Source organism: Homalodisca vitripennis, chromosome 4 (genome assembly GCF_021130785.1).
Source record: "Homalodisca vitripennis isolate AUS2020 chromosome 4, UT_GWSS_2.1, whole genome shotgun sequence".
In the NCBI taxonomy this organism is placed as follows: domain Eukaryota; kingdom Metazoa; phylum Arthropoda; class Insecta; order Hemiptera; family Cicadellidae; genus Homalodisca; species Homalodisca vitripennis.
Genome location: NC_060210.1, coordinates 173,833,382 through 173,859,460, shown reverse-complemented (window position 1 = coordinate 173,859,460; position 26,079 = coordinate 173,833,382). Strand labels below are relative to the sequence as shown.

General features: G+C 33.0%; 1 protein-coding gene across 1 annotated transcript in view; it reads left to right on the top strand.

The window, feature by feature from the left end:
- The first annotated feature begins 890 nt into the window (after positions 1–890).
- Positions 891–26,079, top strand: part of LOC124360674 (procollagen-lysine,2-oxoglutarate 5-dioxygenase) — an 82,685-nt gene continuing 57,496 nt past the window's right edge. Inside the window, exons 1-3 of the mRNA XM_046814494.1 lie at positions 891–1,371; positions 9,917–10,005; positions 25,502–25,635. Coding sequence (XP_046670450.1) covers positions 1,281–1,371; positions 9,917–10,005; positions 25,502–25,635 — 314 coding nt within the window. The 5' untranslated portion in view covers positions 891–1,280. The remainder of the gene's footprint in view (positions 1,372–9,916; positions 10,006–25,501; positions 25,636–26,079) is intronic.

Genomic DNA, 26,079 nt, shown 5'->3' with positions numbered 1-26,079 from the left:
AGTAATTAATCACTGAATCTCTTATAGGAGTCCCTCAAAGGACGAGATAACGTTTACATCAGAAATCAACCTGTCAAAATTGATAGTTGGTAAGTCATGATACACCTGCTGAAGATTACTTGTTTAAGTTTCTTGTAAATCTAGGTTTAGGGATTTCCAGCGAGGGAAGAGCAGATCCAAGATTGGGAGCGGGTGATGGATATCTTCGGAGACAATTGGGCCACGATCACGGAGAACAAAGGCATCTGATAGTGACGTAAAGATTAAATCAAGTAGGACTCCTTTGTTATGCCGAACATAGTTTACTACGCAAACATCGCTTTCATGTTAGAGATAACCTGAAAGTAACGTGTTTACGGAAGGTACTGGGAGATTCTTCCACCCGAGAGCGGGGGTATTTTGAGGTCACCATATAGATGGATGCAGTTGAAATGAAATTACGTCAATACTTCTTCAATTTGTTGGGAGAAATCTGAGTACGGTATGTTTCAAGAGGTGATCGGAGAGTAATACACGTACCAACCAGAAGGACTTTGTAATTCAAGCGAGGAACGAAGGAGACGGAGACGCATGGAAATTCGAGATCAGCCTGGATGCATATTTCTGTTGGTTGGACTTCGTAAGTACCCCACCACCGCTGGACTTACCAGCGAATGTTAAGGAGCGGTATTTTCTAAAATCTGTTAAGAAGTCATAAAATCCAAGCTCACTAGATATAATTAGTGACTGTAGGTTTGTTTGGGTGATCAATAATATATTGTGCGTGCATGTATATACACTGTTGGTTAATCTATTATTGATTATGTTAGCAGCTGATTTTCAGCTGTTGAAGCACGCAACAGATGGTTCGGCTTTTTTTATTCAAAAATGTCAATATACTTCCATTCGACTGTCTCATGTTGTCACGCACTCGAACTCGAACTTGATGTTAGTGATTAGGTGAGATAGACACTGAACTGGAACAGGCTTTTGCTTTTGTTTGTGTTGAAGCTAACGCCTACACTGTTGACATAAAAGAGTGCAACGCAAGTTTACTTCAACTTAGTAGCCTACTTTAAATCATATAGTGTAGATATTTCGTTTTGCCTCAGTAGCTTATATGGTGCTGTGATATTGAATTGTTTTAATATTTACTAATGAAGTTAGTGTGTTGTTTTTGAGGTTATGTTCGTCTGTGTATACGCCAGTCGGTAATGTGAGATAATATCAGTTTTAAGAAATCATTATACACCTTTTATGAGATAAATATAGTAATTTTATTACTGTCTAGAAATTGAATAATGTGCGACTTAAATTCTACACGGGTTTTCCTGCTACTCTGTATATTGAGTGCGGCTGTCATCAATCCAGTCAACAACAAGGAGGAGGAAGGTATATAATATGACCATATATTTTAATAACTTGTAATGTTTTGGGGTAACTATTCTACTGGTTCTGAGGTTCTGCTCGTTTCTTATGAACCAATGTTTCTCAAATGTTATTGACTTGTTTATTTATTTATCTACCAATGGTAGGCCAGCACCAACAAATTTGTTGGGTAATAATGAAAACATATAATAATAAACTAGTAATATTGAATAACAATATCAATAGCATAAAAATTAGAGTAAGTGTAACAATATAGACACATAGGCTTTGACAATATAGATTCTGTCAGGCCTAATCAATCTTATATCAAGGTAACATCCTTAAAGGTAGTGCCTAAATCAATAATTCAGGATCTGATCATGAATAATTGAGGAAAAAACTGAAATATATAACACATGTTTAAACTAATTATTAGACCTATTCTTACTATGAAAATAACAAGCACCCATTCTTCCCATATCTTTTTAAAATGGTATTTGAAAATTTGTATTATAGATAAAAGTCAACTATAGTACCTAGTTGACTGAGCATTAGCAAAGCCTACCGCATGAGGGGCTGGAAAATTCCATATCTATCTGTCTTTCCACATGATATCTTAATAAACAAATTGACCTATAGTCTTTAAATTTTACACAAAGCTTCATTTCTCTATGTACAACATCAAGCTCAATGATGATGCATGCCTATCCATGGGATTAGACTTAGCATAAAGCAAACATTTAACATTGGTATTATGGTTAAACATGATGGCAACGAGAAAATCCTAGATTAAACAAGTTTGTAAACAAATTGAGGACCGTCATTTTACATTTTAGCATGTGGTGTATTAACACATTTTATGAAGTTACTTTGATGGATTTGTAAATAAGACTTTACATTCTGTTGGGTTGTTTCGATACTAAGTTGTGTCAGTTTATTTGTTATTATTTTATGTCAAAAAAGGCTTACAGTTAAAACATGTCTATAAAAGTATTAAAATAATATATATACAATAAAAATATAAATGCACATGCTAAGGCATGTGCGTGGCAGAATCAAAAGAGAGGCTTTACTAATCATCAGCAGTTAAAGTTTGATGGTGGTGCATGTCTCTACATGGGTTTGCTTGAGAAGTAAAATCAATAACACAAGGTGATTTCAAGAATAAATTGAGCTATAAAATTGAAATGTTTATATATTTTTGTTAGCTATCACAAATGGTTCTGCCTGGCAAAATCCTTCATATGTATGTCTGTTTTCCACTGGATATGTCTGAAGAGCAAACTCGTACTTGTAAACTCTTACCTTTTATGAAATTAAGCTCTAGTTTAATCTTTCTGGTATTTTGTCATCTACAGGTACCTACACTTCCACTGTAATTAAAAGTAACCAACCCTTATACAATACTTCAGCATATATTGAAACAATAATAAGTTTTCCCCAACATTGTATCTTAGTTTAAGAAGAAGAAAAAACATTAAAAAGCATTTAGAGAAGTAGGAATTAAATACATTATTAGCAGTGTAAAATATTATAAATATCCATAAATACCCAGACTTATCCCTTTGAATGCCAACGTACGATTTTACCGGACGTTCAGGAAAAAATCACTAAAAATCGAAAACTTAATATTTTAAAACTAATATTATATTAAATTGTTTGTGAAGAACTATTCTTTTCAAAATAAATTGTTATAGTATACTTCCGATCAATTGATTTTAACAAAAATCAATCTAGACCTCACATATAAACATTTTTGATTGACATGGCTGCAGGAAACAATGTGACATTAGTTTCTTAAATGTTGTATAACTCACTCATTATTGAAGATAATGATATACATTTTTCAAGATTTATAGATAATTGAATACCCTTTCCAGTGATATAGACAAAGAAAAGGATGTGATTTTTTGGTAATGATAATTAATTAGGTTAAAAATGAAATTTAAATAGATTCGGGGATTTTTTTTGGCACAAGTCCATTTTTGATATTCCTAAATTTAACTTTATGGTAACTTTGTTATTTTATGTTAATTAGGCAGAGCTTTCAATGAAAAATTACAAAAAAAAGTATGTTGTTAGCTTATTAAATAATCAAACTGTGAACCTTTTACTGAAACCTTGCAAAATGCCTTCAAAAGGGCTGGCACTTTTAGGTACACCCACTCAATAAATACTTGGCACTCAAAGGGTTAATATTTTACTTTTTTAATTTTGAAGAATAATATTTTTTTCTAATTTCAATTTAAGGCATCAAATGACTTAAATCCTTGTTTGCTCAACACCTCATCAAAACAATAACAATTCTAGTTTTAAAAGCTCAACAAATTAACACACTAGCTTCTATTTTTGGGTATTTAAATGACCATTGGGTAAATACCCAATTTATATTTACTTTCTCGCTCGGGTAATTACCCAGCCCTTCTCAGTTAGAAGTTATAACAATTTTGAGCCAGTTCAGTTAGACTTAGTTTGTTTAGGTTTGCTGTATTCAAACAAATCAAAGACCACTTGTTGCGAGCCATCTTGTTATGTTCCAGTCAGTTGTCAGCTGATACTCACAGATGATAAATTAGAATACATACCAATTCTTGTATCATCTGTTATGATTTTTAACAATAAAACAGGGATGAAAGTTAATATTTTTACGTTATAAAACGTGATCAAAGTTTGATATTTTAATGTCAGTATTAAGTATATATATATATATATATACCCAGCGGAGCAAGTACTTTTTGTGATTCAATGTTTATTGAAATTAAATAAGGCTATTGCCATTTATACAATTTAACGTAAATAAAAGTCGTTTGACAGGTGTTTGGTCTTCCGATCATATGTTAGTTTGCTTATTTAAACGCATATGTGACAGATACGGCCAAATACAAAATAATTGAATCGGAAAAAGTAAGCGCTCTGTGGTGTAATGGTAGCACATTCACCCGGCAAGTGAGAGATCCGGGTTCGACTCCCGGCGGAGCAAGTACTTTTTGTGATTCAATGTTTATTGAAATTAAATAAGGCTATTGCCATTTATACAATTTAATGTAAATAAAAGTCGTTTGACAGATGTTTGGTCTTCCGATCATATGTTAGTTTGCTTATTTAAACGCATATGTGACAGATACGGCCAAATACAAAATAATTGAATCGGAAAAAGTAAGCGCTCTGTGGTGTAATGGTAGCACATTCACCCGGCAAGTGAGAGATCCGGGTTCGACTCCCGGCGGAGCAAGTACTTTTTGTGATTCAATGTTTATTGAAATTAAATAAGGCTATTGCCATTTATACAATTTAACGTATATATATATATATATATATATACCCAGCGGAGCAAGTACTTTTTGTGATTCAATGTTTATTGAAATTAAATAAGGCTATTGCCATTTATACAATTTAACGTAAATAAAAGTCGTTTGACAGGTGTTTGGTCTTCCGATCATATGTTAGTTTGCTTATTTAAACGCATATGTGACAGATACGGCCAAATACAAAATAATGGAATCGGAAAAAGTAAGCGCTCTGTGGTGTAATGGTAGCACATTCACCCGGCAAGTGAGAGATCCGGGTTTGACTCCCGGCGGAGCAAGTACTTTTTTGATTCAATGTTTATTGAAATTAAATAAGGCTATTGCCATTTATACAATTTAACGTAAATAAAAGTCGTTTGACAGGTGTTTGGTCTTCCGATCATATGTTAGTTTGCTTATTTAAACGCATATGTGACAGATACGGCCAAATACAAAATAATTGAATCGGAAAAAAATAAGCGCTCTGTGGTGTAATGGTAGCACATTCACCCGGCAAGTGAGAGATCCGGGTTCGACTCCCGGCGGAGCAAGTACTTTTTGTGATTCAATGTTTATTGAAATTAAATAAGGCTATTGCCATTTATACAATTTAACATATATATATATATATATATATATATATATATATATATATACTTTAAAATCATCATGTTTATAGTATACAAATACTAACTTGCTGTTTCTGCTTTTTATGAATATAATTTTTTTGGCCGTTCTTTAGTCAAAGGAATTTTACTTGGAACTCTAATACTTGTAAGTTAACTGACAAAATAGGTGTAATAAGTATATATTTGTAATAGTTATATTCTAGTGTAAAGAGAGAGAAAGAGAGAGGATGCAGGTCAGTGAGTGGGAGGCATATCCAACCAAGCAAGGAAGTTCACACTGATAAACTCTCAAATCAGATATACAGCATATAGAACTGCATCTGTTACGTTGTTAACTTATAGTACTTGTTTCATTATTATACTTTTTTGTAAATAAATAGTACATTAGCAAAACACAATAAATATAGTACTTTTTTCATTATTATGCTTTTTGTAAATAAATAATACATTAGCAAAACACAATAAATGTGATTGTTTTAAAATGTTGGCCTAAGTTCTCTTGAAGAATAAAAGCATAATAAGTTTAAAATCGTATTAATTGAAATAATAGTACCCTAAATACATTTTTGGAAGCAAACTGTAGGCAAGACAAGGATTATTTTCTCAAACATGTTAAGATTTTCTTATTTTAGGTAAATTTTGTTTATAAAAACAGCCTATTGCAATTGTTCTTATAGTATCACTTATCTTGAAAAGTAGCAAACCTATAGACTTGAAATTGTACATGACACTTTATTTCTGTATGAAACAACAGTGAGTTTGATGATGGTGCATATCACTCCGTGCGATTTGGCAGAGCCTAGCTAATAATATTTTTGCATTGGACTAATGGGTAGCTGTGATTGCAACAAGAAAATCTTATAAAAAAAATTAATTGCAAAATGTGTTGCTAAGTGCTAATTTTAGAATGACGGCAACAATTTGGCTAATTGTTTTTTTTTAATATTAGTGTAAACCAAAAGAAGTATTATATGGAAAGAAAGATTGAAAAAGTTACCTGGACTATTTTGGAATTCGGAACAAATTGTAATGTTTATGTTTCATAATCCAAATTTAATTAACACTTTTAACTAATATTCAACACAGGGGCTGAATCATCTTTTTATGTTTAAATTGTATAAAATATTAAGTATATACTGAACTTGATGAGTAGTGTAAGGCAGATAACAAAGACAAAGTTAATATCTAACTACTACTCCAGATTGGTTCAGTGGTGAATTAAAAACATCTAATACATTGTAAATACTATCTAAACACTGCTATAAAACCTAAGATTGGACACACACCATTATGGAAAATTGTTCACAACATCAATTCTCAGTAAATGTTTGTACTGGCATTGTATTAGATAATCTACTTGTATTAATGTTCTTTCTTCCTCCTGGACTCAATGGAATGATGTGTTTAGACTTTTAGAGAGAAAAGCTCGCTTCTGTGCTAGATGGTGTACTTCTTCAGTTGCGACAAAATATGTGGTTTATGAACAATGGGGCACCTGCACACTATAGTGTTGCTGCCCGTGAACACCCACATCTCAATTTTCCAAATCAATGGATAGGTTGAGGAGGACCAGTTCAATGGCCAGCAAGGTCACCAGACTTAAACACTTTTACTATGGGGTCATTTAAACATTTTATTGTACTCTACTTTCATTACAGATTGTTGAAGGATTACAATTGAGAATATGTAATAGTATGGAATTGCTCAAGCAGAGACCAGGAATCTTTGAACGAATCTATCAGTCATTTAGAAGGTGCCTAGATGCGTGCATTTTGAGAACCATAAATAATTTTCAACATGGCCTAATCCAGGGGACACTTATCAGTCAGTACTCTGTAGACACATCACCTGAAGTTCGGTCAGAGTATCAGGGACCTCGAAGTAATTAAATGTCACGTAAAATAAAATGAATCTTTTTGTTTAGTTTTATATAAGTTTTAAAAATGTAGTAAAGGTTAAATTTGCTATGTTCAATGACTTATTTATTCTATTTTTATAAAAGTTGAGTTATGAGTTTTTTATGTAAAAACCCCAAATACACATAGAGACTGAAAATGAAGCATTTTAAGACGTGTGTTAGGAACCTTTTTCTTTGTTTTAGCATGATTAATCATTTCCTCACATTTGTTTATGGAATCTTGAATAAAACAGACTTGTTGAAACAATAAATGTCCCAAAAAAACAAGCCCCCAAAACTAGTTGAAATTTTGATACAAAAATTGATTTTTAAATATCTCAGCTAAGTTTTTTAATCAGCATGGTATGTCATTATGAGTTTGAGTTTTTTATGTAAAAACCCCAAATAGACATAGAGACTGAAAATGAAGCATTTTAAGACGTGTGTTAGGAACCTTTTTCTTTGTTTTAGCATGATTAATCATTTCCTCACATTTGTTTATGGAATCTTGAATAAAACAGACTTGTTGAAACAATAAATGTCCCAAAAAACAAGCCCCCAAACTAGTTGAAATTTTGATACAAAAATTGATTTTTAAATATCTCAGCTAAGTTTTTTAATCAGCATGGTATGTCATTACTATTTTATATGGCAGCCATTCAAACTTTATTAAAATTCACAACTCTGTTATTGAGGACACTAGAGAAGTGTTAACATTTACCAAACCATTTGTCATTAACAATTTCTTTGTATCTTGAACGGTTTTTAGAATATTTTAAATTTCCTAAAAGTTTTTCTACCACCAAGCTGCCTGTAGAAATGCTGAAACAAGCTCAACCCTGGTACAAAAATTGATTTTATAAATATCTTGACTATGTTCATTAGCCACTAATTTGTTCCATTATATTGGTCTCGATATTAGTCTGAAACATTTCTTTTATAATGCCCTCTTCAGTGGTCTAGATTTACTTTTTTCAGAGTAGAATATGTATTACATATTTTTATATTACAAAAGTAGAAAGAAACAATAGAAAGAATATTGACTTTGATTCATCCCACTTCCACATGTGAAGTTGGTGGTGTGACTACTCGGCTCTGCAAAGCTCCTCCAGTTCTAGTGGCCATCTTTCCCTGACAGCATTTTGAGGTTAAGGACTTAAGGATTAATTGAAGAACAGAAGTCCTTGGAAGCAAATAATAGTTTTAGCTTCCATGTACACAAAATTGAACCCAGACACTGTCTGGAAAAAACGCTTTGATCAGATTTCTTAAAAGGTTCAATAGATCTTCCGTAATATGAAACATGACACCAACCGTTCCCTAGTGTAGTGGTTTGATGTTCCTGTTATATCATTAACAGTGCAATTATCTGAAAGATTCAATTTACCTTGCCAGATCTTCAGACTAACTTTTTGAGATTCACATTCAACTACAGATGTTTACAAAGAATTGTAGTTGGTATTTTAGTCTTCAGCTTGGTCACAGCAGCTTTGACAATCCCATTAAACTGTTCTTAGTGACACTAGATTTAAATGTATATAAATATAAAAAACTCATAACTCAACTTTTATAAAAATAGAATAAATAACTCATTGAACATAGCAAACTTTACCTTTACTACATTTTCAAAACTTATATAAAACTAAGCAAAAAGGTTAATTTTCTTTTACGTGACATTTAATTACTTCGAGGTCCCTGATACTCTGACCTCACTTCAGGTGATGTGTCTACAGAGTACTGACTGACAAGTGTCCCCTGGATTAGGCCATGTTGAAAATTACTTATGGTTCTGAAAATGCATGCATCTAGGCACCTTCTAAATGACTGATAGATTCGTTCAAAGATTCCTGGTCTCTGCTTGAGCAATTCCATACTATTACATATTCTCAATTGTAATCCTTCAACAATCTGTAATGAAAGTAGAGTACAATAAAATGTTTAAATGACCCCATAGTAAAAGTGTTTAGGTCTTATATATATTTAAATCTAGTGTCACTAAGAACAATTTAATTCAAGAACTATTATATAAAGAACAATATATATATATATATATATATATATATATATATATATATATATATATATTGCCATTTATACAATTTAATGTAAATAAAAGTCGTTTGACAGGTATTTAGTCTTCTGAACATATGTTAGTTTGCTTATTTAAAACGCATATGTGACAGATACGGCCAAATACCAAATAATTGAATCGGAAAAAGTAAGCACTCTGTGGTGTAATGGTAGCACATTCACCCGGCAAGTGAGAGAACCGGGTTCGACTCCCGGCGGAGCAAGTACTTTTTGCGATTCAACGTTTATCGAAATTATATATATATAAAGAATTTGCTTTTTCATTCATATTGAATTCTTATCTTTCCCACTTCTCATTACTATTGTGGAGGCTCTTGTTTACTTCATTTAGTTTAATTTATTTAGATCTTAAAACTGATAATGTATGAAAACAGATTTTGATATTGCTATGTCTTCCAAAAGCATGGGAAAGCCAAAATAATAATGTTCTTCAAGAAGACAGCACATGGAAACAACAGTTTTAGGTAAAAATATTGAACTCGTATATTGTATTGCTCATCTGTTGTACCAGTGTTGCTTGAATTTATGTTTTATAGTACACATTCTTATTTACTTAAAATATAACTTATGCTGTGCTTGGCATCTCAAAGGCAATAAATTTAGAAATCCTTAGATAATGTATATTAGATATTCATAAATTTGCTGTAACTAAAACATGCTTACAGATTTCCTGCTCCTGACAGTTGCCACAGAAGAGACTGATGGCTTCCTCAGGTTTATCCGCTCTACCAAGGTGTACAATGTCCCAACAAAGGTACTTTTTAGTTCCATCAGTTTGCAATATTTATATTTAGTTATTATTTTAGTTTTTATTTTATTACTAGCTGTTAACCGGGGTTTCGCTCGCAATCTTTAGAACCGAAGTCCTTATATTACTTAGTAAAAGCAATTATGATGTAATATGATGGGAGTCCTATACAAATTTTAAAACGTTAGTAGGCATACATCAGGTAGATATTATTTAAGTTCATGGTAAATAGTATCAGAGTTTAACTTAATTATTATATCATGTTGGACATGTGTAGGAGCACTTCTAGTTTGAATTAATTATATAGATAACGTCACAGCTGAATCTGCCTTGTCATCCCGATCAAGAAAACACAAATCTCGGATCACACAGGTCTCGAAAACTTACTTCGGTCAAAAAGTGCATATTTCCAGTCCTTGTCATATATTTCAGGTCTAAGATATTTCCAGTACCATAGTTTGTAGAGTTTGCCTTGTTGTTCTGACGAAGAAAAAAAAAATATACTTACATAGGACCGAGATGCCTACTTCGGTTAAAAAGTGCCTACTTAAGACCGTTTAAATTCCTACTATTGCCTCGATCAAAATACTATATACGTTCGATTATCTAGTTCTCAGAAATCTATTTTGGTCAAAATCGTGTTGACATAGTTGAGTTTGCCTTGTCCTGATGAAGAAAATACACACATAAGTAGGACTGAAAAGCATATTACGACCTAGGGGCAAGTTCTTCCTACTTCTTATGTACTTTCGGTATAAGGGAGAAATCCTTATTAAGGTTATACAACATTCCAAAATAATCGTTATTAAAGTTTTGCGTTTTAAAGTTTTTGTTTTTTGGACTGTAGCCAGGGAAAGAATGAATCGTTGAGGCATGTGATTATTCATTTCTCTGTTTTTCCATAAGCCATTGTTAAAATGTATAATAAGCCATTAGCCATTCTTAACTTTTTCATCATAAAAACCTTCCTCAGATTTCAATGGACATTTTACAAAAAGAATTAACCGAATGGTCCAAGCGTTGTTGAGTTATGCGCTTACCAACACATCTTACGATTCATTTTTATTTACAAGATATTGTCATAATTACTGGTTGTACTCTAGAATTGGAAAACTTTCAGTGTATCACTCCTTTAGAAAATTACTTACAGCAAGTGTTTTTGTTAACAATTATTTAATGCAGATATTCTTGTTATAGTTCACATTATTCATTGCATATCAATAAATGAAAAAAAAGTTTCTGCTAATTGTTTTGTCACTTTTGTTTGAAGAACTCTTATTACTAACAAAATAGAACACAAATGTCTCACTGGAACCAATCTGTAGTAAAATGAAATGATTTCTAAAGTAGTTCAGACAGGCCTTTTCAGTTCATACATTTCAAATAATATCCTTAATTGCCCAAAACATCTCCAATCTAACACCCAAAAAAATTGAGTTTTTAGTGAACAATTCATATACCAAATTAAACTACTCTTAAGTAATGAAAATTGGACAGAAATTCAGACAGTAAATAATGTTGGCACAACCTATAACTTATTCTGCAATATTATCTAGATATTGACTGTCCGTATTTCATTTAAACAAAAAAAAGTAAAGTATTTCTGGAATGAGGAAATCAAGCTGTTAAAAGAAATATGTACAGAAGCAATTGAACAGTTCCTATGCTCTTGGCTGATAGAAGACAGATCAGAATCAGAACGAAAAAAGAACTATAACCTAAAGCTCAAAAAACTATGTAAAGACCCAAAATACAGCTTTTATTTACCAGGTGGACAACAAATCAAAAGCATTATGTCAGATCATAAACCAAGAAAGAAAGGACAAAAATTAAAAACTAAATTAAATGGTACTTGTGGTGAATTGTAGAGATCTGAGAGCACCAAAATATATTGAAAATAACTTCGCTCAATCAGTTTTGTGCATAGACTGCAGAAAGAACAAACATTGAATGAATCATCGCAATCAACTCAGAGAGGTACTGTGAAACATTGCAGAAACTACGGCAAGCGATACAAAACAAGCGTAGGGGAAAATTGAGCTAAAAAATTTTATCTTTCCATGACAATGCATGTCACCATACACCCAATCGTACACAAGTCTTAAATTATTTTCATTGGGAAGTGTTTGATCATCTGCCTTATAGCCCAGATCTGGCACCAAGCAACTACCATCTCTTTCCAGCGATGAAGACCTGGCTTGCAACGCAGCTCTTGGATAGTGACGCTGGCATTTGACGTTAATCAGTGGTGATGATCTCAGGCGGCAGATTTCTGCAAAGCTGGAATTGAAAAACTTTTGTCACATTATGATAAATGTCTCAATTTTAATGGGGATTACATTGATAAATAACCTAAGAGTGTAGCTTTTAAATGTATATAATAAGATGTTCCTATATCAGTTGGTTAATTTTTATTTTTAAGTGTCTGTTACTTTCTGGATACCCCTCGTAATTACTAATCTTATGGTAGTCTGAGGATTTATTATTTTAAAAACATACGTACTTAAAAATTAAAATGTATGAGATAATCTAAGATGGAAACTTAAATTTTGACTGAAATATTGCATGTTATGGTAATTTGTTTGGCTCACTTAATAAACTATTTATTTTAGGATAGTTTCAATTTTCAAAATAATGAATTCCTAATTTTAAATTGTATTTGAACATATTGAAGTAAATTTTAAAATATCATTAGTAAAGAACTTATTTTTCTTACTAGTTCTGATGATGATATTGACAATTCATAACTAATCTCAGAAATATTTTACTAATTTTTAAGTCATACAAAAGTATAACATTACTATATGAAACATACTTTGTGTTTAGTGTATTCAAATACTATAAAATGTATATTGCACTGGTTTCTCACATTTTTGAGACTGAAGCGAGCAACTTATTCACCTTACTTGTCTTAGAGTTCACTAGGTCAGATAATCCTATCTGCTGCTGCTTATATGTTTCTTAATTTTTGTATTGCTTATTTCTTTTCGTTTTCAACCTAAGTAAAAAACATGTATTATTGATCGGTGTCCATGATTAATACTAAATTTTTTGTTCATTTTTATTTAAAACAAAATACTATTCACAACCATACAGCCATCTTCTTTTTAAATCGGAACTCTAAACATTCATCTTTAAATGTTTGTATTATTCATACAAGTGTTTGTAGAACAGTGTCAACAGAAATAATTACACAGCATTCTTAATCTAAACTTAATTTAACAACAGAATAATGTAACTGGCAAATTCCTCTAAGTTATGCAGATCCTTACAAACCAAATAATCTCTAAATTGTAACTGTAATCTTTTAATACTTAATTCAGGTGTAACTGAGTGTGAGGTTATCTTAACCTCTCTGTATTTTATTGTAAATCCTAAGGTAATCTAATTTTATGTCCACCTTGTCTTTCACTTATTAATATTTTCCCACCTTCACTGCTATTTTCTTTTTACAAAGATTATACTTTTATAGATGTACATACCAAATTGTATTTAAATGTATACTAAAACTTGGAAAAAAATACTAACTATCCTGATGGCAGAAATGCTTTTTATGAACAAATAACCATTTTTTTGCACTCATCAGTCTCTGAAAGATTGCCACTGCTTAATGAATCCAATTTTATGTAGTCTACGCAAAACTAAACTCATTCATATCATATTCAACAGTAATTTATGAATGTTCTAGAAATTGGTATAGCATCATATAACGTATGTTTTATATACCTGTCAGAAATATATATTAAATATTACATGAGTTACAATTGTTGTTTAAAGAGTTTCCTATTATACCTATCACTAATAATAAATATTTATTAATAAATGTTAGTGTTAGTTAATAAATGGGTCTAAAAACATTGCCATAACAAATAAATAGAAAATTGGTAGTGGGATTCTAATAGGGGAGGTCTAAAGTAAAAAAAAAAAAAAAAACGCAACAGGTGGTAATCGCATCCAAGCTTTCAGGATTATCTTCGTATTTTGGAGTGTCAGTACATCAATAATGTGAGATATTTTGGTCATAATTTTATTTTTTTGCTTATAGTGACGCCATAATTTATTTATGTTGATTTGTATTTGTAGTGTGTTGAGTTGATCAATTTTATACTGTAAGTTAATGATAGTGACATAGTGAGGTTGGCCTGTACACTGACTTTATATGTGGTTTAAAATATTATCTGATGTTGGAATCAGCATTTTTATTACTTTTGTATTAGTTTATTTAAAGACTGCTGTCAAATTAAAAACGAAAACATAAAACTCTAACTTTAGTTGAAAGGAATGAGATTATAATAAATAAACTTGAACATGGTGTAACATTTATGCAACTAGCGACAGAGTATGGCGTGAGATAGGCAACCATATATGATACCTAGAAAAATGTTAACGTTTATAGAAAATGATGATCTTTCGACTAAATGGAAAGCGTTTGCCTGGTTTGTACAGGGAAGAAACAGACACACACATTGTCAGGAGAGATGATACAAGAAAAAGCTACATATTTGTATATAGAAACAACAAAAAATTATAACTTTCAAGCTAGCAAACATTGGTTAGAAAAATACCAAAAACGTTAAGGAATTTGCTTGCAAACTTTTAGTGGTGAGAAAACTTGAAAATCTTGTGATGAATAGCCTTATAAACAAAGGTTTCTAAAAGTTGTCTGTTTCTAAAAGTGATTTGAACTTGGTCCAGACCAGGTATATGATGCAGACGAAAGTGTCCATTTTTTGGTGGCTTTTACCTAAAAAAAAATATTTGGACATAATGCTGAAGCTAGAGTTCTAGGCCAAAAAGTTTGGAAAGAAAGAATTTATACCATGTGTTGACGCTACCAACTTGATTTGCTTGTTATGGTAGCAAGCATTATGGTAGCATGTGGTAGAACGTATGGCCTAATCTTCCACTTTTAAAAAGAATATAAGAAGCAAACATCAAGTACATCAGGAAATGGTCACTCGCTTATCGGCCTTTTGGCTAAGATCAAAGTGTAGAGCCGCATCCACAAAAAGGGGGCCCCCGATGAGATTACCAACTGGCGGCCCATCGCGCTGTCTTACATGCAGGCAAGCTGTTGAGCAGTGTATTGGCTCATCGCCTGTAATCGTGGATGGCTGACAATCGCCTCCTATCCTGGGCGCAGAAGGGGTTCACTCTGTCCGAGGGCTGCTTGGAGCATAATTGTGCTCCAGGAGCTTCTGGATGAGGCGCGACGACGGGGTGGGGAGCTTTGCTTAGTGTGGCCCGATCTTGCTAATGCCTTTGGGAGTGTCCCTCACTCGACTGTTGTGGCGGCACTGCGGAGTGCGGGCCTCACGGAGGCTCAGCTGGCCCTGATTAAGGATCTATACGAGGGGAGTGCAACGACCATCAGGCACTCTGGTAGAGTCACTCCAGCCATTTCCTTCCAGGCTGGAGTCCGCCAGGGCTGTTCTCTGTCTCCGGTACTCTTCAACCTCGTCATAGAGTACCTAATCCGCCCAGTACTCGCCAAGGCGAGGGGGAGCATGGTGTGTCGCTGCACGGGGAGCAGATCGGCGTTTTGGCCTATGCTGATGACCTGGCTATTGTGGCTAGGTCGGAGGCCTCACTCCAGGCCATGCTGGATTCCGTCTCTTCGGCGGCGACCTGGTTGGCCTCAGGTTCAAGCCTGAGAAGTTTGCGATACTTCATGTCGCCGTCAGGACCGTGAGGCCGACTGCGTTCACCATATATGTCTCTCCCCTCCGTGTCCTTGAGGATGGAGATACGTACGACCATCTTGGTGTGCCCACTGGGATGAGAGGTGACCAGACCCCAGTGGTACCATTGCCAGACTGGAAGAGAAGACCGCAAAGATTTTTGCTAGTGAGCTTGCGCCATGGCAGAAGTTGGATGCGGTCAGGACTTTCAGAGTCCCCCAGCTGGACTTCAACCTCAGGACGGCAGGATCAAGAAGACCTCCCTGAAGGGGTTGGACTCATTGATGAGGGCGGAAGGCAAGAGGACCCTCGATCTCCCATCGCGAGCCAGCGTGGAGCTGGTCGAGCTCCCACCATCGTGGGGCGGGGCGGGACTGCTCCCCATTTCTGACCAGGCCAATTTAGCTGTGGTAGGGCATGCGTTCCGGCCCTTGACATCTCCCGACCCGAGGATTTCCCGTCTTGCCCTGGAGGGCCTAACCATCTCTGCTGGGCATCGCTCTGCTGCCCGGGTCAACGTTGGACAACTCGTCGCCTACCTCAACGGGGAAGTGGCGGGAAACTCCAACATCACCACCACCTTCTCTGCGGCCCGGACGGCGAGGAACCGCCTCTCCAAGCGCCTGCCTACGCTCCGGTGGGGTTGGAGTGAGGAGCGGCGGACATTCCAGCTAGTGGTGCCTGGTGCGGGGCGGCCGATCACCATGGACGGGAGGAGCCGGAAGTCTTTGGCCTCAGCACTGCGGCGAGCTCTGCAGCTCCACGGCCGGGATACCCTTGCCGCGAAGCCGGACCGAGGCAGGGTGGCTCGAGTCGTGACGACTTGTCCCACCTCCAATCATATGATGCGTGGAGGGAGACACACCCGTTTCGCCGACTGGCGGTTCATACACCGGGCCAGGCTGAACACCTTGCCGCTGAACGGGTGTCGCGGAGGTGGGCCAAAGAAGACTGCCGTTGTCGACGTTGCGGCAGACATGATGAGACGATGGCTCATGTACTGTGTCACTGTGTACCGTTATTATAGTACATATTATTTATAAAGTCTGGAGCTAATTTTCTATAAATCAGAACAACTTTTCCTCAAAATTTCTCTCAATCGGTCAAATCTAATTTAGAGTCTGATCAAAATTTAAAATGAAACTAAAAAAGGTATACTTCACCAAAAAGGTTTAAATTAACAAAATAAAATGAAAAGTTCTCTTCTCAAAATATTCAAAATCAAAATTACACAATGCTTGATGTAAACTTTAGGATCAAAATCTAATTTACAATACTTCAAAAGTTGAATTAATTATCAGACTCTGTTATATGGCAAAATTTAGAAAATTTAACACAACAGTATAAAATGCATGACCGTCTGTTTTCTGCACTTTTTTAGTATTATAGCGTCTATGGCCTGTTATCTAGTTGTATAAGATTTTCTATAACGTTAATATTTTGCTTGCATGATAATAATCTATCTATTTGTCCGGCATTAACAAAATAAAGGCAAAAAATGAGGCCCCAAAATATCAAAGAGGATTCAAACATTTGAGATAAAAATCTAAATGAAACTGAGTTGAATGAACTCCAGAAAGCTATTGCTCCCCTTTGTGGTGGTGATGAAGAAAATCTAATAATAAGTGACTTTCAATCTTAACTTGTTGGTAGCCCTGAAGAAAACCTTCAGATCATGAATGATGGAGAACTTATTCCAGAAATCTTTACAGAAGAAGACTTGGAGGAAAATTTGAAAACATTCAAAAATCAATTCACTCTGTAGATGTTGGCAGTGCAATAGCAGCCTTTTGAACAAGCATCAAGTGGCTGAGGAAAATGGAGAAGCAGCACAAGACATCTTGGTTTTAAAAACACTTGGTGACAATTTTTTAGAAAGTCTTTTACATCTAAGAAGCAAACAACTATAGACAGTGTTTTTGTTAGAAATGAGGCAATACAACAATCTCACAAAAGTAACACTTCTTAAAAATTTGAAGATGAGATGGGCCTATATTTTTTTTTAGTTTTCCATTTGAATTTTACTAAACAATCTGTTTAGTGTATAGTTCTGTACCTGTGCTTATTATAAAAGTACAATAAAGTGTAAATACATACTGTATTTCAACTGCTGTACTTAATTTTTTATTTTAAGACTCAATTGTACATCTTTACGGTTAGAATTTACTTGAGTAAGGATACATTCTATTATGTAATTTAAAAATGTTTTTTTTTTTTAAGTGAAAACTTCTTTAGGCGCGTTGAGCGTTTTGGTAGAGGGTAAAATCCTCGGTTCGCGTCACCGACATTGCTAATGATACTAACCTGCATGAAAAAGTCAGTTCTCGACGCTGTGTTTTTTAACCGTAGACTTGGCCGCGGACTACTAACCTGCATGAAAAAGTCAGTCTCGCTGTGTTAAAACTGTCCCGGCGGAATATGAAAACAGACTGCGAAAATCAGTGACCTTTAACGGCTTCCTCTCGCGATTTAAAAGTGAAGCCAATGTCGTACAATTCCTGTAAAGATGCGTCAAATTAAAGCTCTTAAATTATTAGCAATCTATTGGTTACATTTGTAAATATTAAAAAAATTTCGAAATAATTTTGATTATTGTTTACATTTTACATAGCGTTTACAATGACAAGAAAAAAAGTAGTTAAGCGAGGATTTTTTTTATTTTTTGGTCAGACAAAATTGTCAGCGAGAAAGTTGTGTGAAAATAGATGAATATTTTTTTTTGTAATTTATCATTTTTTTATTGGAAGTTTAGTTTAGCCTTGTAGTAGTGTATGAAGTGATGAGTGAACGTTTTTCTGCCGGAACTGTAGTTGGCGCATTGGCTCACTGATACCGTATTAACTCAATAAATTAGTTTTATTGTGCAATAAAAATACCTTTACGAAAGAACCAAGTTAATTTAACTAATTTATTAGTTTTAAAAATATTGTGGGTTTAATTGTTATTGCAATTATATACTTTATCCGTAAAGTAAAGTTAAATTGACCACGTGGGGAAGTTCAAAAGTGAGTATGAAACATATTAATATTTTTATACAGATAAATGAATAATGAAAACAACGAATATATTTTTAAACATTTTTAATATTTGTACGAATATTTGTGTTTAAAATTTTAGCATTATTCATTTTAATTATGTTTTTAATATTTAACCTCTTCATCATGAAATGAGTATTATTACGGTATAAGATTTATCTTACTAGCGTGGTAAAATAGATTTCTAGTTATTTGATAATATTTTTTCCCGTGGATTTTAAAATTGGAAAATTTAAAACGCGTCACATTTACAATTACAGATGTACTGCTACTATAACGTATTGTTAATTACTCTCAACTTAATAGTTCCGTTTTCACTTCTATCGGCAGTCCCACGACTGCTACTGTTTTTTTTTTTTTCAATTGAACTCCATTAATCCGGCTGTTTGACTAATCTGACAATATCTAGTCTGAACTGTGTCGGATTAGTGAGGGACTACTGTATTTTTTAACTAATTATCCAAAAGAAAAATCTGCGATACTTTCTGTAGATTAAATAAGAAGTGTAAACAAGCTTTCATATAAGAAGGAATACAGTGGAATCTTACATAAGATATATACACTCCTTTCAACTTAGCTTTATTTAATATACAATCAATAATTTGATGGAAATATGGACAGCAAACTGAAAAAAATGTGTGTGTTATGATCACATCACATGGTCTGATCTGCTGATTGATTCACTATTTAGTCAGAAAAATTTGAAAATTTATTACAGATACTTTGATGTATATAATACAGTCTCGTAACTTAACAGTAGTATATTTGTGTGCCATAAAATGCTTCAGAACACACACTCAACGTCCCTTATTGTCATAAGCTGATTCATCATTATGTAATACAATGCCATGACAATTTCTAAAACAAATCCTAATGTACTGTATGGACATGTAATTGACTTAAATTAACTTTAAGTTAGTAAAGTTTCTATGAGAGTAAATCTGAGTGTGGTAGTGAGAAGTCTGCAAGACATAATCCAAGGAAAGAAATGAGTCATGCCATCTGTTATCAGTGTGACTTTTATGATGTTAGTAGATCACTGACATTCTGAGGCTGAGGTCATCAACCGATTAACTCTGCAGCCTCTCACTACCGCTGAGTCCTAGCATGGTATAAAACTTATAGCAATTTTGCTCATCAGTGGCCTATAACCCTCTAAAAAGAAAAATTATTCTTTTCCATTAGCATTTTTACAGCTCTACTTCCCTTTCTGCATTATCAAGAATATTCACTTTCCTGCAATAACTTAAAATGCGGTGTACAAACTTTGAGTGAAGTGCTCTAAAATAAAACGTCTATAAAAGTCAAAGCATTAGATTTCATTTTGTTGAATTATTGGCTAAGCAAAGCAAAGCTTACCTGTCGAGGGGCTGAAAAAACTCCATTTTTTGTTTGTCTGTTCACACAATATCTCAACAACGAACTGACATACATTTGAAATTTTGCATGAAGTTTAATTTCTTTATATATAATACTGATTTTGATGACGATGCAAGTCACTCGATGAAATTTGGTTAAGCATTAATTAATACTTTTACACTGATCTTATAGATAACCTATCTTATAGATAGGACAATGAGAAAATTGTAGAGAATAAATAAATTTGTAAACAAGCTGAGTCCAATCATACGAGATTTTAACATGTGACATATTAATCAGCTAGTTTATCCATACACTAAAAACAAAAAAATATAGAGTGGAAAGTCAATTTTAAAAGTTGGTGACAAGGTTTGATTTCAGTACACACTCTTGAATTTTCACAGCCTACCTACCTCACCAGAACTTTTATTATTTATACACTGCTATGAAATCTAACTCAATGAAAAAAATATGAATGCATGATGTGGCAAGATATCTTAAGAATGATTTCATCTGTAGACCTTTAAATTTTTCTTTTTTTCTAGCAGGAGAATGTAAAAATTTTGTGTCCGTATGATATCTGTCTGTCTATTTGTCCACAGGACATATTGAGCTATAGACTATGAAATTTGGCACTCAACCTCAGTGAAGTCCTATGCAACACATGTAATGGCACACTCGTATATTGTGTATAAAAGTAAAATGAATAGCTTTTAAAAAATAATTAGCTACACACAAAATTGTTTGCTGGATTAACAATCTCTTAGGTTCAAAATAAAAAAACAGTTCCCAAATAAAAATTATCAAACCATTTTTTTTTTTTAATCAGTGTTATACAAAACTTTGCATACCTTAAATGATAATACCTGTTTGGTTTTTAATCAGAAAATAAACTAAATATAATGGAGGTTTGTCATCCTTTCAGCTTTAAGATAAAACTGTTGTCTATCATAGTTAAATTTTTTAGTTTGACATCTTACGTGGTAGTAACCATATTCCTCTTGCCCTGTTCCTCATTGTTCTGTAACATGTTAAGAGACACATTGAATCAATTCACTGAGAAAGCGCACAAAAAAAGATAGAAAAGAGTTATAATTAGAAATTACTTATATACTTATCAGGTAATTTTTGCATCATGCAATAACTTTTTAACTATTTTGAATCGTCAACATGACATAAATAACGTTTGCCAGTTAAGTGGCCAGCTTTACATATGACCAGCTCATCGGATTGTGGGTTTCTATGTGAGTGGTTGTATTCTGTCCACTTAAAAGATTAATTTATTTAACCTCTTGTCACATAGATGTGTTTATTCAATAATGATTTGTGTGTACTGTGTACTATATAAACAGATTCCAGTTACAAATCTGTTTGTAACATTTTATGTGTTGTATAGAGCATGCTGCAGCAAAATAAATTCCTGACTAAAATATTATTGTTTTATTGTTGACAGATTGTTATAATTTTATTTTCACTTTATATATTCACTAAAATCAAAACAATTATCGAGTGTTTTTATAGTAACCATTAAAGTGCGGAACAATTATTTCTAGTTGAGTTCATGTCTATAAGAGAATATATGAATCTTCTTATGCAATCATTGTTTGATACAATTAATAAGGTGGAATTAAAAGCTATAGATCAATGCTCACTATCACCACAGACCAAAGAAAGGAATAGACTGTGCATTCTCATATAAACGTCATTACATCAGTTTGGAGCCGAACCACCCTTTCTTATTGGTGAAAACATTAAACAATGCAAATATTCAGTTCAGTTTCATTCCACCTTTTGGCTCTGCATTGAAATAATGTCCAAAACCGACGCTTAACTTATAATACTTTGTTTCATAACCACTGCTGTAAAGCATATTTAGTTACAATTCATTGTAATGAAAATTTTTAATTGTGTACAGAAGTACTTTGGCATAATAATCAGCATTTTCAAAAGTCTAGTTTGCTTTTCATCTTATTACAATACATTATGAACATTAGTAATAAAACATTTCTTAACTACAAAAAAACAAAAGTCATTCTGTGAAAAAATGTGTGTGTATTTATTTGGTCAGGCGATTATGTTAGCAGGAAAATTATTGGAAAGGATCAGAATGAACATGTTTATTCTTCTTTTTTTTTATAAATGACGAAGATTTGCTACAAATGAGGTCAGAAGTGTGCTGTTGCTATGCATGAGTCTACCACATGGGCCATGCTGTGACGCACCTCCCCAGTATTGTTTGTCTATTACATTGCTACAGAGTAGCCCATTAAGTCTTTTCCACTTAATTTTTTCTTATTTACATTTTTACATGTGGACTATTTTTTAGTGTCGAGTCAGTGCGTGACCTGTATTATATTCAATACATTAATATTTACTTCTGTCACCATCAAAATTAGTTCTGTTTTTTTTTTTTTGTTTTTTTTATAAAATCAATTAAGTTATGATGAGGATTTGTTATAAATGTATCTTGTTACTAGTTATAATATTTATCTTGTTATCAGTGTATATTTTATCTTGCCATTACGATGTCTGTTACAAAAATATCAAGACTTAAATTTCCACAGGTTACATATTATATTTGTTTTTAATGGCATAATGTTGGTACACATGTCTCTAATGTATGACAACAAGTACGGCCATTTTGAATGTTCGGTTAGTTGTTGACAGCTGATTTGCTTGCATGTTTCATGGCTTGTCTAGAAATTTGTGTCTATTCGAAAAAGTAGATCAAAGAAAATTGTATCAAATTTTATGTTAAAAACTAAATTAAGTGCATGGACACATTCCGAATATTGACTGTAACTTATGGAGAAACTACCTTGGGCCGAAGCAACATTTATCTGTGGTATAAAACGTTCTCTTAGGGCCAAGAAGATGTGAACGACGCCCCAGCACATTAAGAATAGATGAAAAAATTGCATTCCAGTCAATGATGGTAAAAAAAGTGTAAACTGTGTATTTGTCCCATACAGCATCGATTTCATCAGTTAAAAACTTGGATTTAGGTTCTAATCATCTAATCGTCATCTATTTCAAAGTCTACTACCCTGTGCCGGGGTTTGTGTTTTCCCTGGGGGTGGATTCCACCCCTTCTCGGGGGTTAGCAGTGTTTCACTATGCCACTATGTGTATTCATCACTATACTAATATACATGTTCTAATTTCTACAAAAATGTGATGTTGGTTTTTCCCCATAACTCGCTTAGTTTTTAAGCAATCAAAAGTCCTTAAAAAAAGAACTCCAAGAAGAAACGTTGGTACAAGTGTATATATCTAATGGGAATTAATTTGAAAAAGACAAAATTGAGATTGATGAGTAAGTAGATAATTTTTAAGAGAAAAAAGCAAAAGTTACAATATTGTTTTGAACAGAACTTGTATATTGTATTTGGTGTTGCCATTGAAATGAAATTAATTAATTAATCAATTAAACTGAGGATAAATAATTTGATAACTATGGTTTAATAGATTATTTGAATGATAATTGCGACCATAACAAACCTGTTAAGGAGAAAAATAACTTTTTTCGTTAAATGAGTTGTAAAGGATAATGAAAACAAATAAGTGTTTATATATTACACAATTTTTGTATGAAACATAATAAATTTTAAATATTTAAAACTAACAATCATCAAGAACATTCATTTAAGATTATTAAGTTGTTTGTTGTTTGCATAAAATATTTAAATACAGAAAATTTATTACTACTGTTTTTCAAATTATCTACCTTTGTTTAAGTGTACTTAACATTAATATACTGTAAATTTTACAGTAGAGAAATTAGTAAAATAGTGCGGTACAACCATTGATACTTATTCTCTCTCCTCTCTTCACTGGTGAAACAACTGTGCTGTCTTCACTTACCACTCGCCTATGCCCAATCTTTCTTTGATCTGCCACAGACAAATACACCAGATTTACAGACATCAAAGGTCCGGAGCAGAAACTGAAACAGTGTGAGATCATTGCTCCGCGTTCAGAAACAAAGCAAAGACCACTCAACTGTCCTGACATTGTGTACTCGTGACACGGAAAGGTCACTTGAACAAGGGTTAATAACACCAGTTGTAGCTGCTTATCTGTTTATCAAAAAGTGAGACTTCAGATTTTGACTTCTATTTTCTCTTAAATAAAATGAATCTATATATATTTTTAAATTTTGAATTTTTCTTAAATAAACTGAATGTGTAGATTTTTCACATATACAACCATCCATTAAAAATAATATTCTTATTAACACTCACAGTGATAATAGTATTGGTCTTAATGATTATATCCTCTGCCCGGATGATATTGTTACGAGTGCGACGATTATATAGCACTTTGAACAACAACGTTCCTTCACCAATTCATATCCAAATCCGATGTTCAATATAGTATCTTAATCATGAAATTCTTAAATTTTTTTTTATCCCCTATGAAAATAAAGTATTTTAGTAGTATATATATATCAATTGTTTCAACTACTGTAGTTGTTTTCGATTATTGTCACAGCTGTACATTAATGGTGTCTTACTGTGTTATTGTTTTGAGCTGTGCACTATTTAGTTGCAATGGATAAAACTTTTGGTTCACATAAAACTTTTTACATTTTAGATGAAAAATATGATGTAGAAGATACTAGTTATATAAATGTGTTGGAATATGATTCGGATGTATCATTAAAGGAGTATTCTTCTGGGAGTATTGAGAAGTATATGATCCAAACTTGGTACACATTGTTTTTTACTGTATGTATAGATTATTTTTATGAATTGAGCCATACAGGTATGTGTCTAATTTTTCTGAATGTACATAAAAAAAGTGATCAAAACTGTTATTACACACTTAACTATATTATGTGTATAGTAAAGCAGTAGTCGTGAGAATTTGAAAATCTTTTTTGCAAATTTAACTTGAACATTCAACAGAATACAATGAATGATAAGATTTGGGTAATACACTTATACCATTATTTTCCACTTCCTTAGAATATACAAATTAAAATTATATATAACTCGGTGTATTATAATAAAATTTAGGCTGTTTAAAACATGTTTTTTAACACGCGCATTTAATCAAATAAGCCTATCACATGGGTAAAAACCCCTAAAGGGTTAATTAAAAAAGTATTTTAATTAAGCTATTGCAATTTTTATTTTGTAAAGTTCCCCTTTCACCACTCTATAACTTATTAAAAGCGGTTTGTTACTAAACATTTTAATAATGTTACAACAAACATGAGGTTTTAAAGTAATATTATTGACATGAAAATTAAAAAATATAAATATAATTCCTCTTTTTATTTCTAGGTATTTGATTTAGTGTAAAAACCAATAAAAGCGATGTCCTTAAAAAATTGTTTTTTATCTTACCTTATTTTCTACTTTTAAAACATACTGTAAAGAATATTTTGTAATCTGAAGGTTGTAATATGACATTTTGCAGGTGTTGGGGCTGGGCAAGCAGTGGGAGGGAGGAGACATGAAGGGTACTGGGGGAGGACACAAGGTCTTGATGCTAAGGAAGGCCCTCAAACGTTATGCTTCAGACAGCAATAAAATCGTCATGTTTACTGACAGGTACTTTCCAAATCTTGGACAACACCACACTTCTTGTGTGGTAAAATTTATTTACATTTACCAAATAACACAAGTACTCATTCATACTTACAAGATTATAACATTTTTTTTGTCCATTTTTGGAACATAACTACTTCTAAAATTTATAAAGCATTATAGACAACATTCAGGTCACTTTAAATAATGATGTATAAATCATGCATATGACATAAATCACATACTTTTAACCATGTGGCCAAATTTGGAAAATGTATCAAATACACAAATCAAATGAAATACTTTATTGCCATTTATCACATTTACATATTAAAATAGGCATTGTCAATAAAGTAAAGAACCTTAAACTAATAAATATCTATATAATATAATACATCATATTCATGTCATATTTATATGTACATTTCTATCCATAAACTCTTGAATTGAATAAAAAGGATTCTCTAA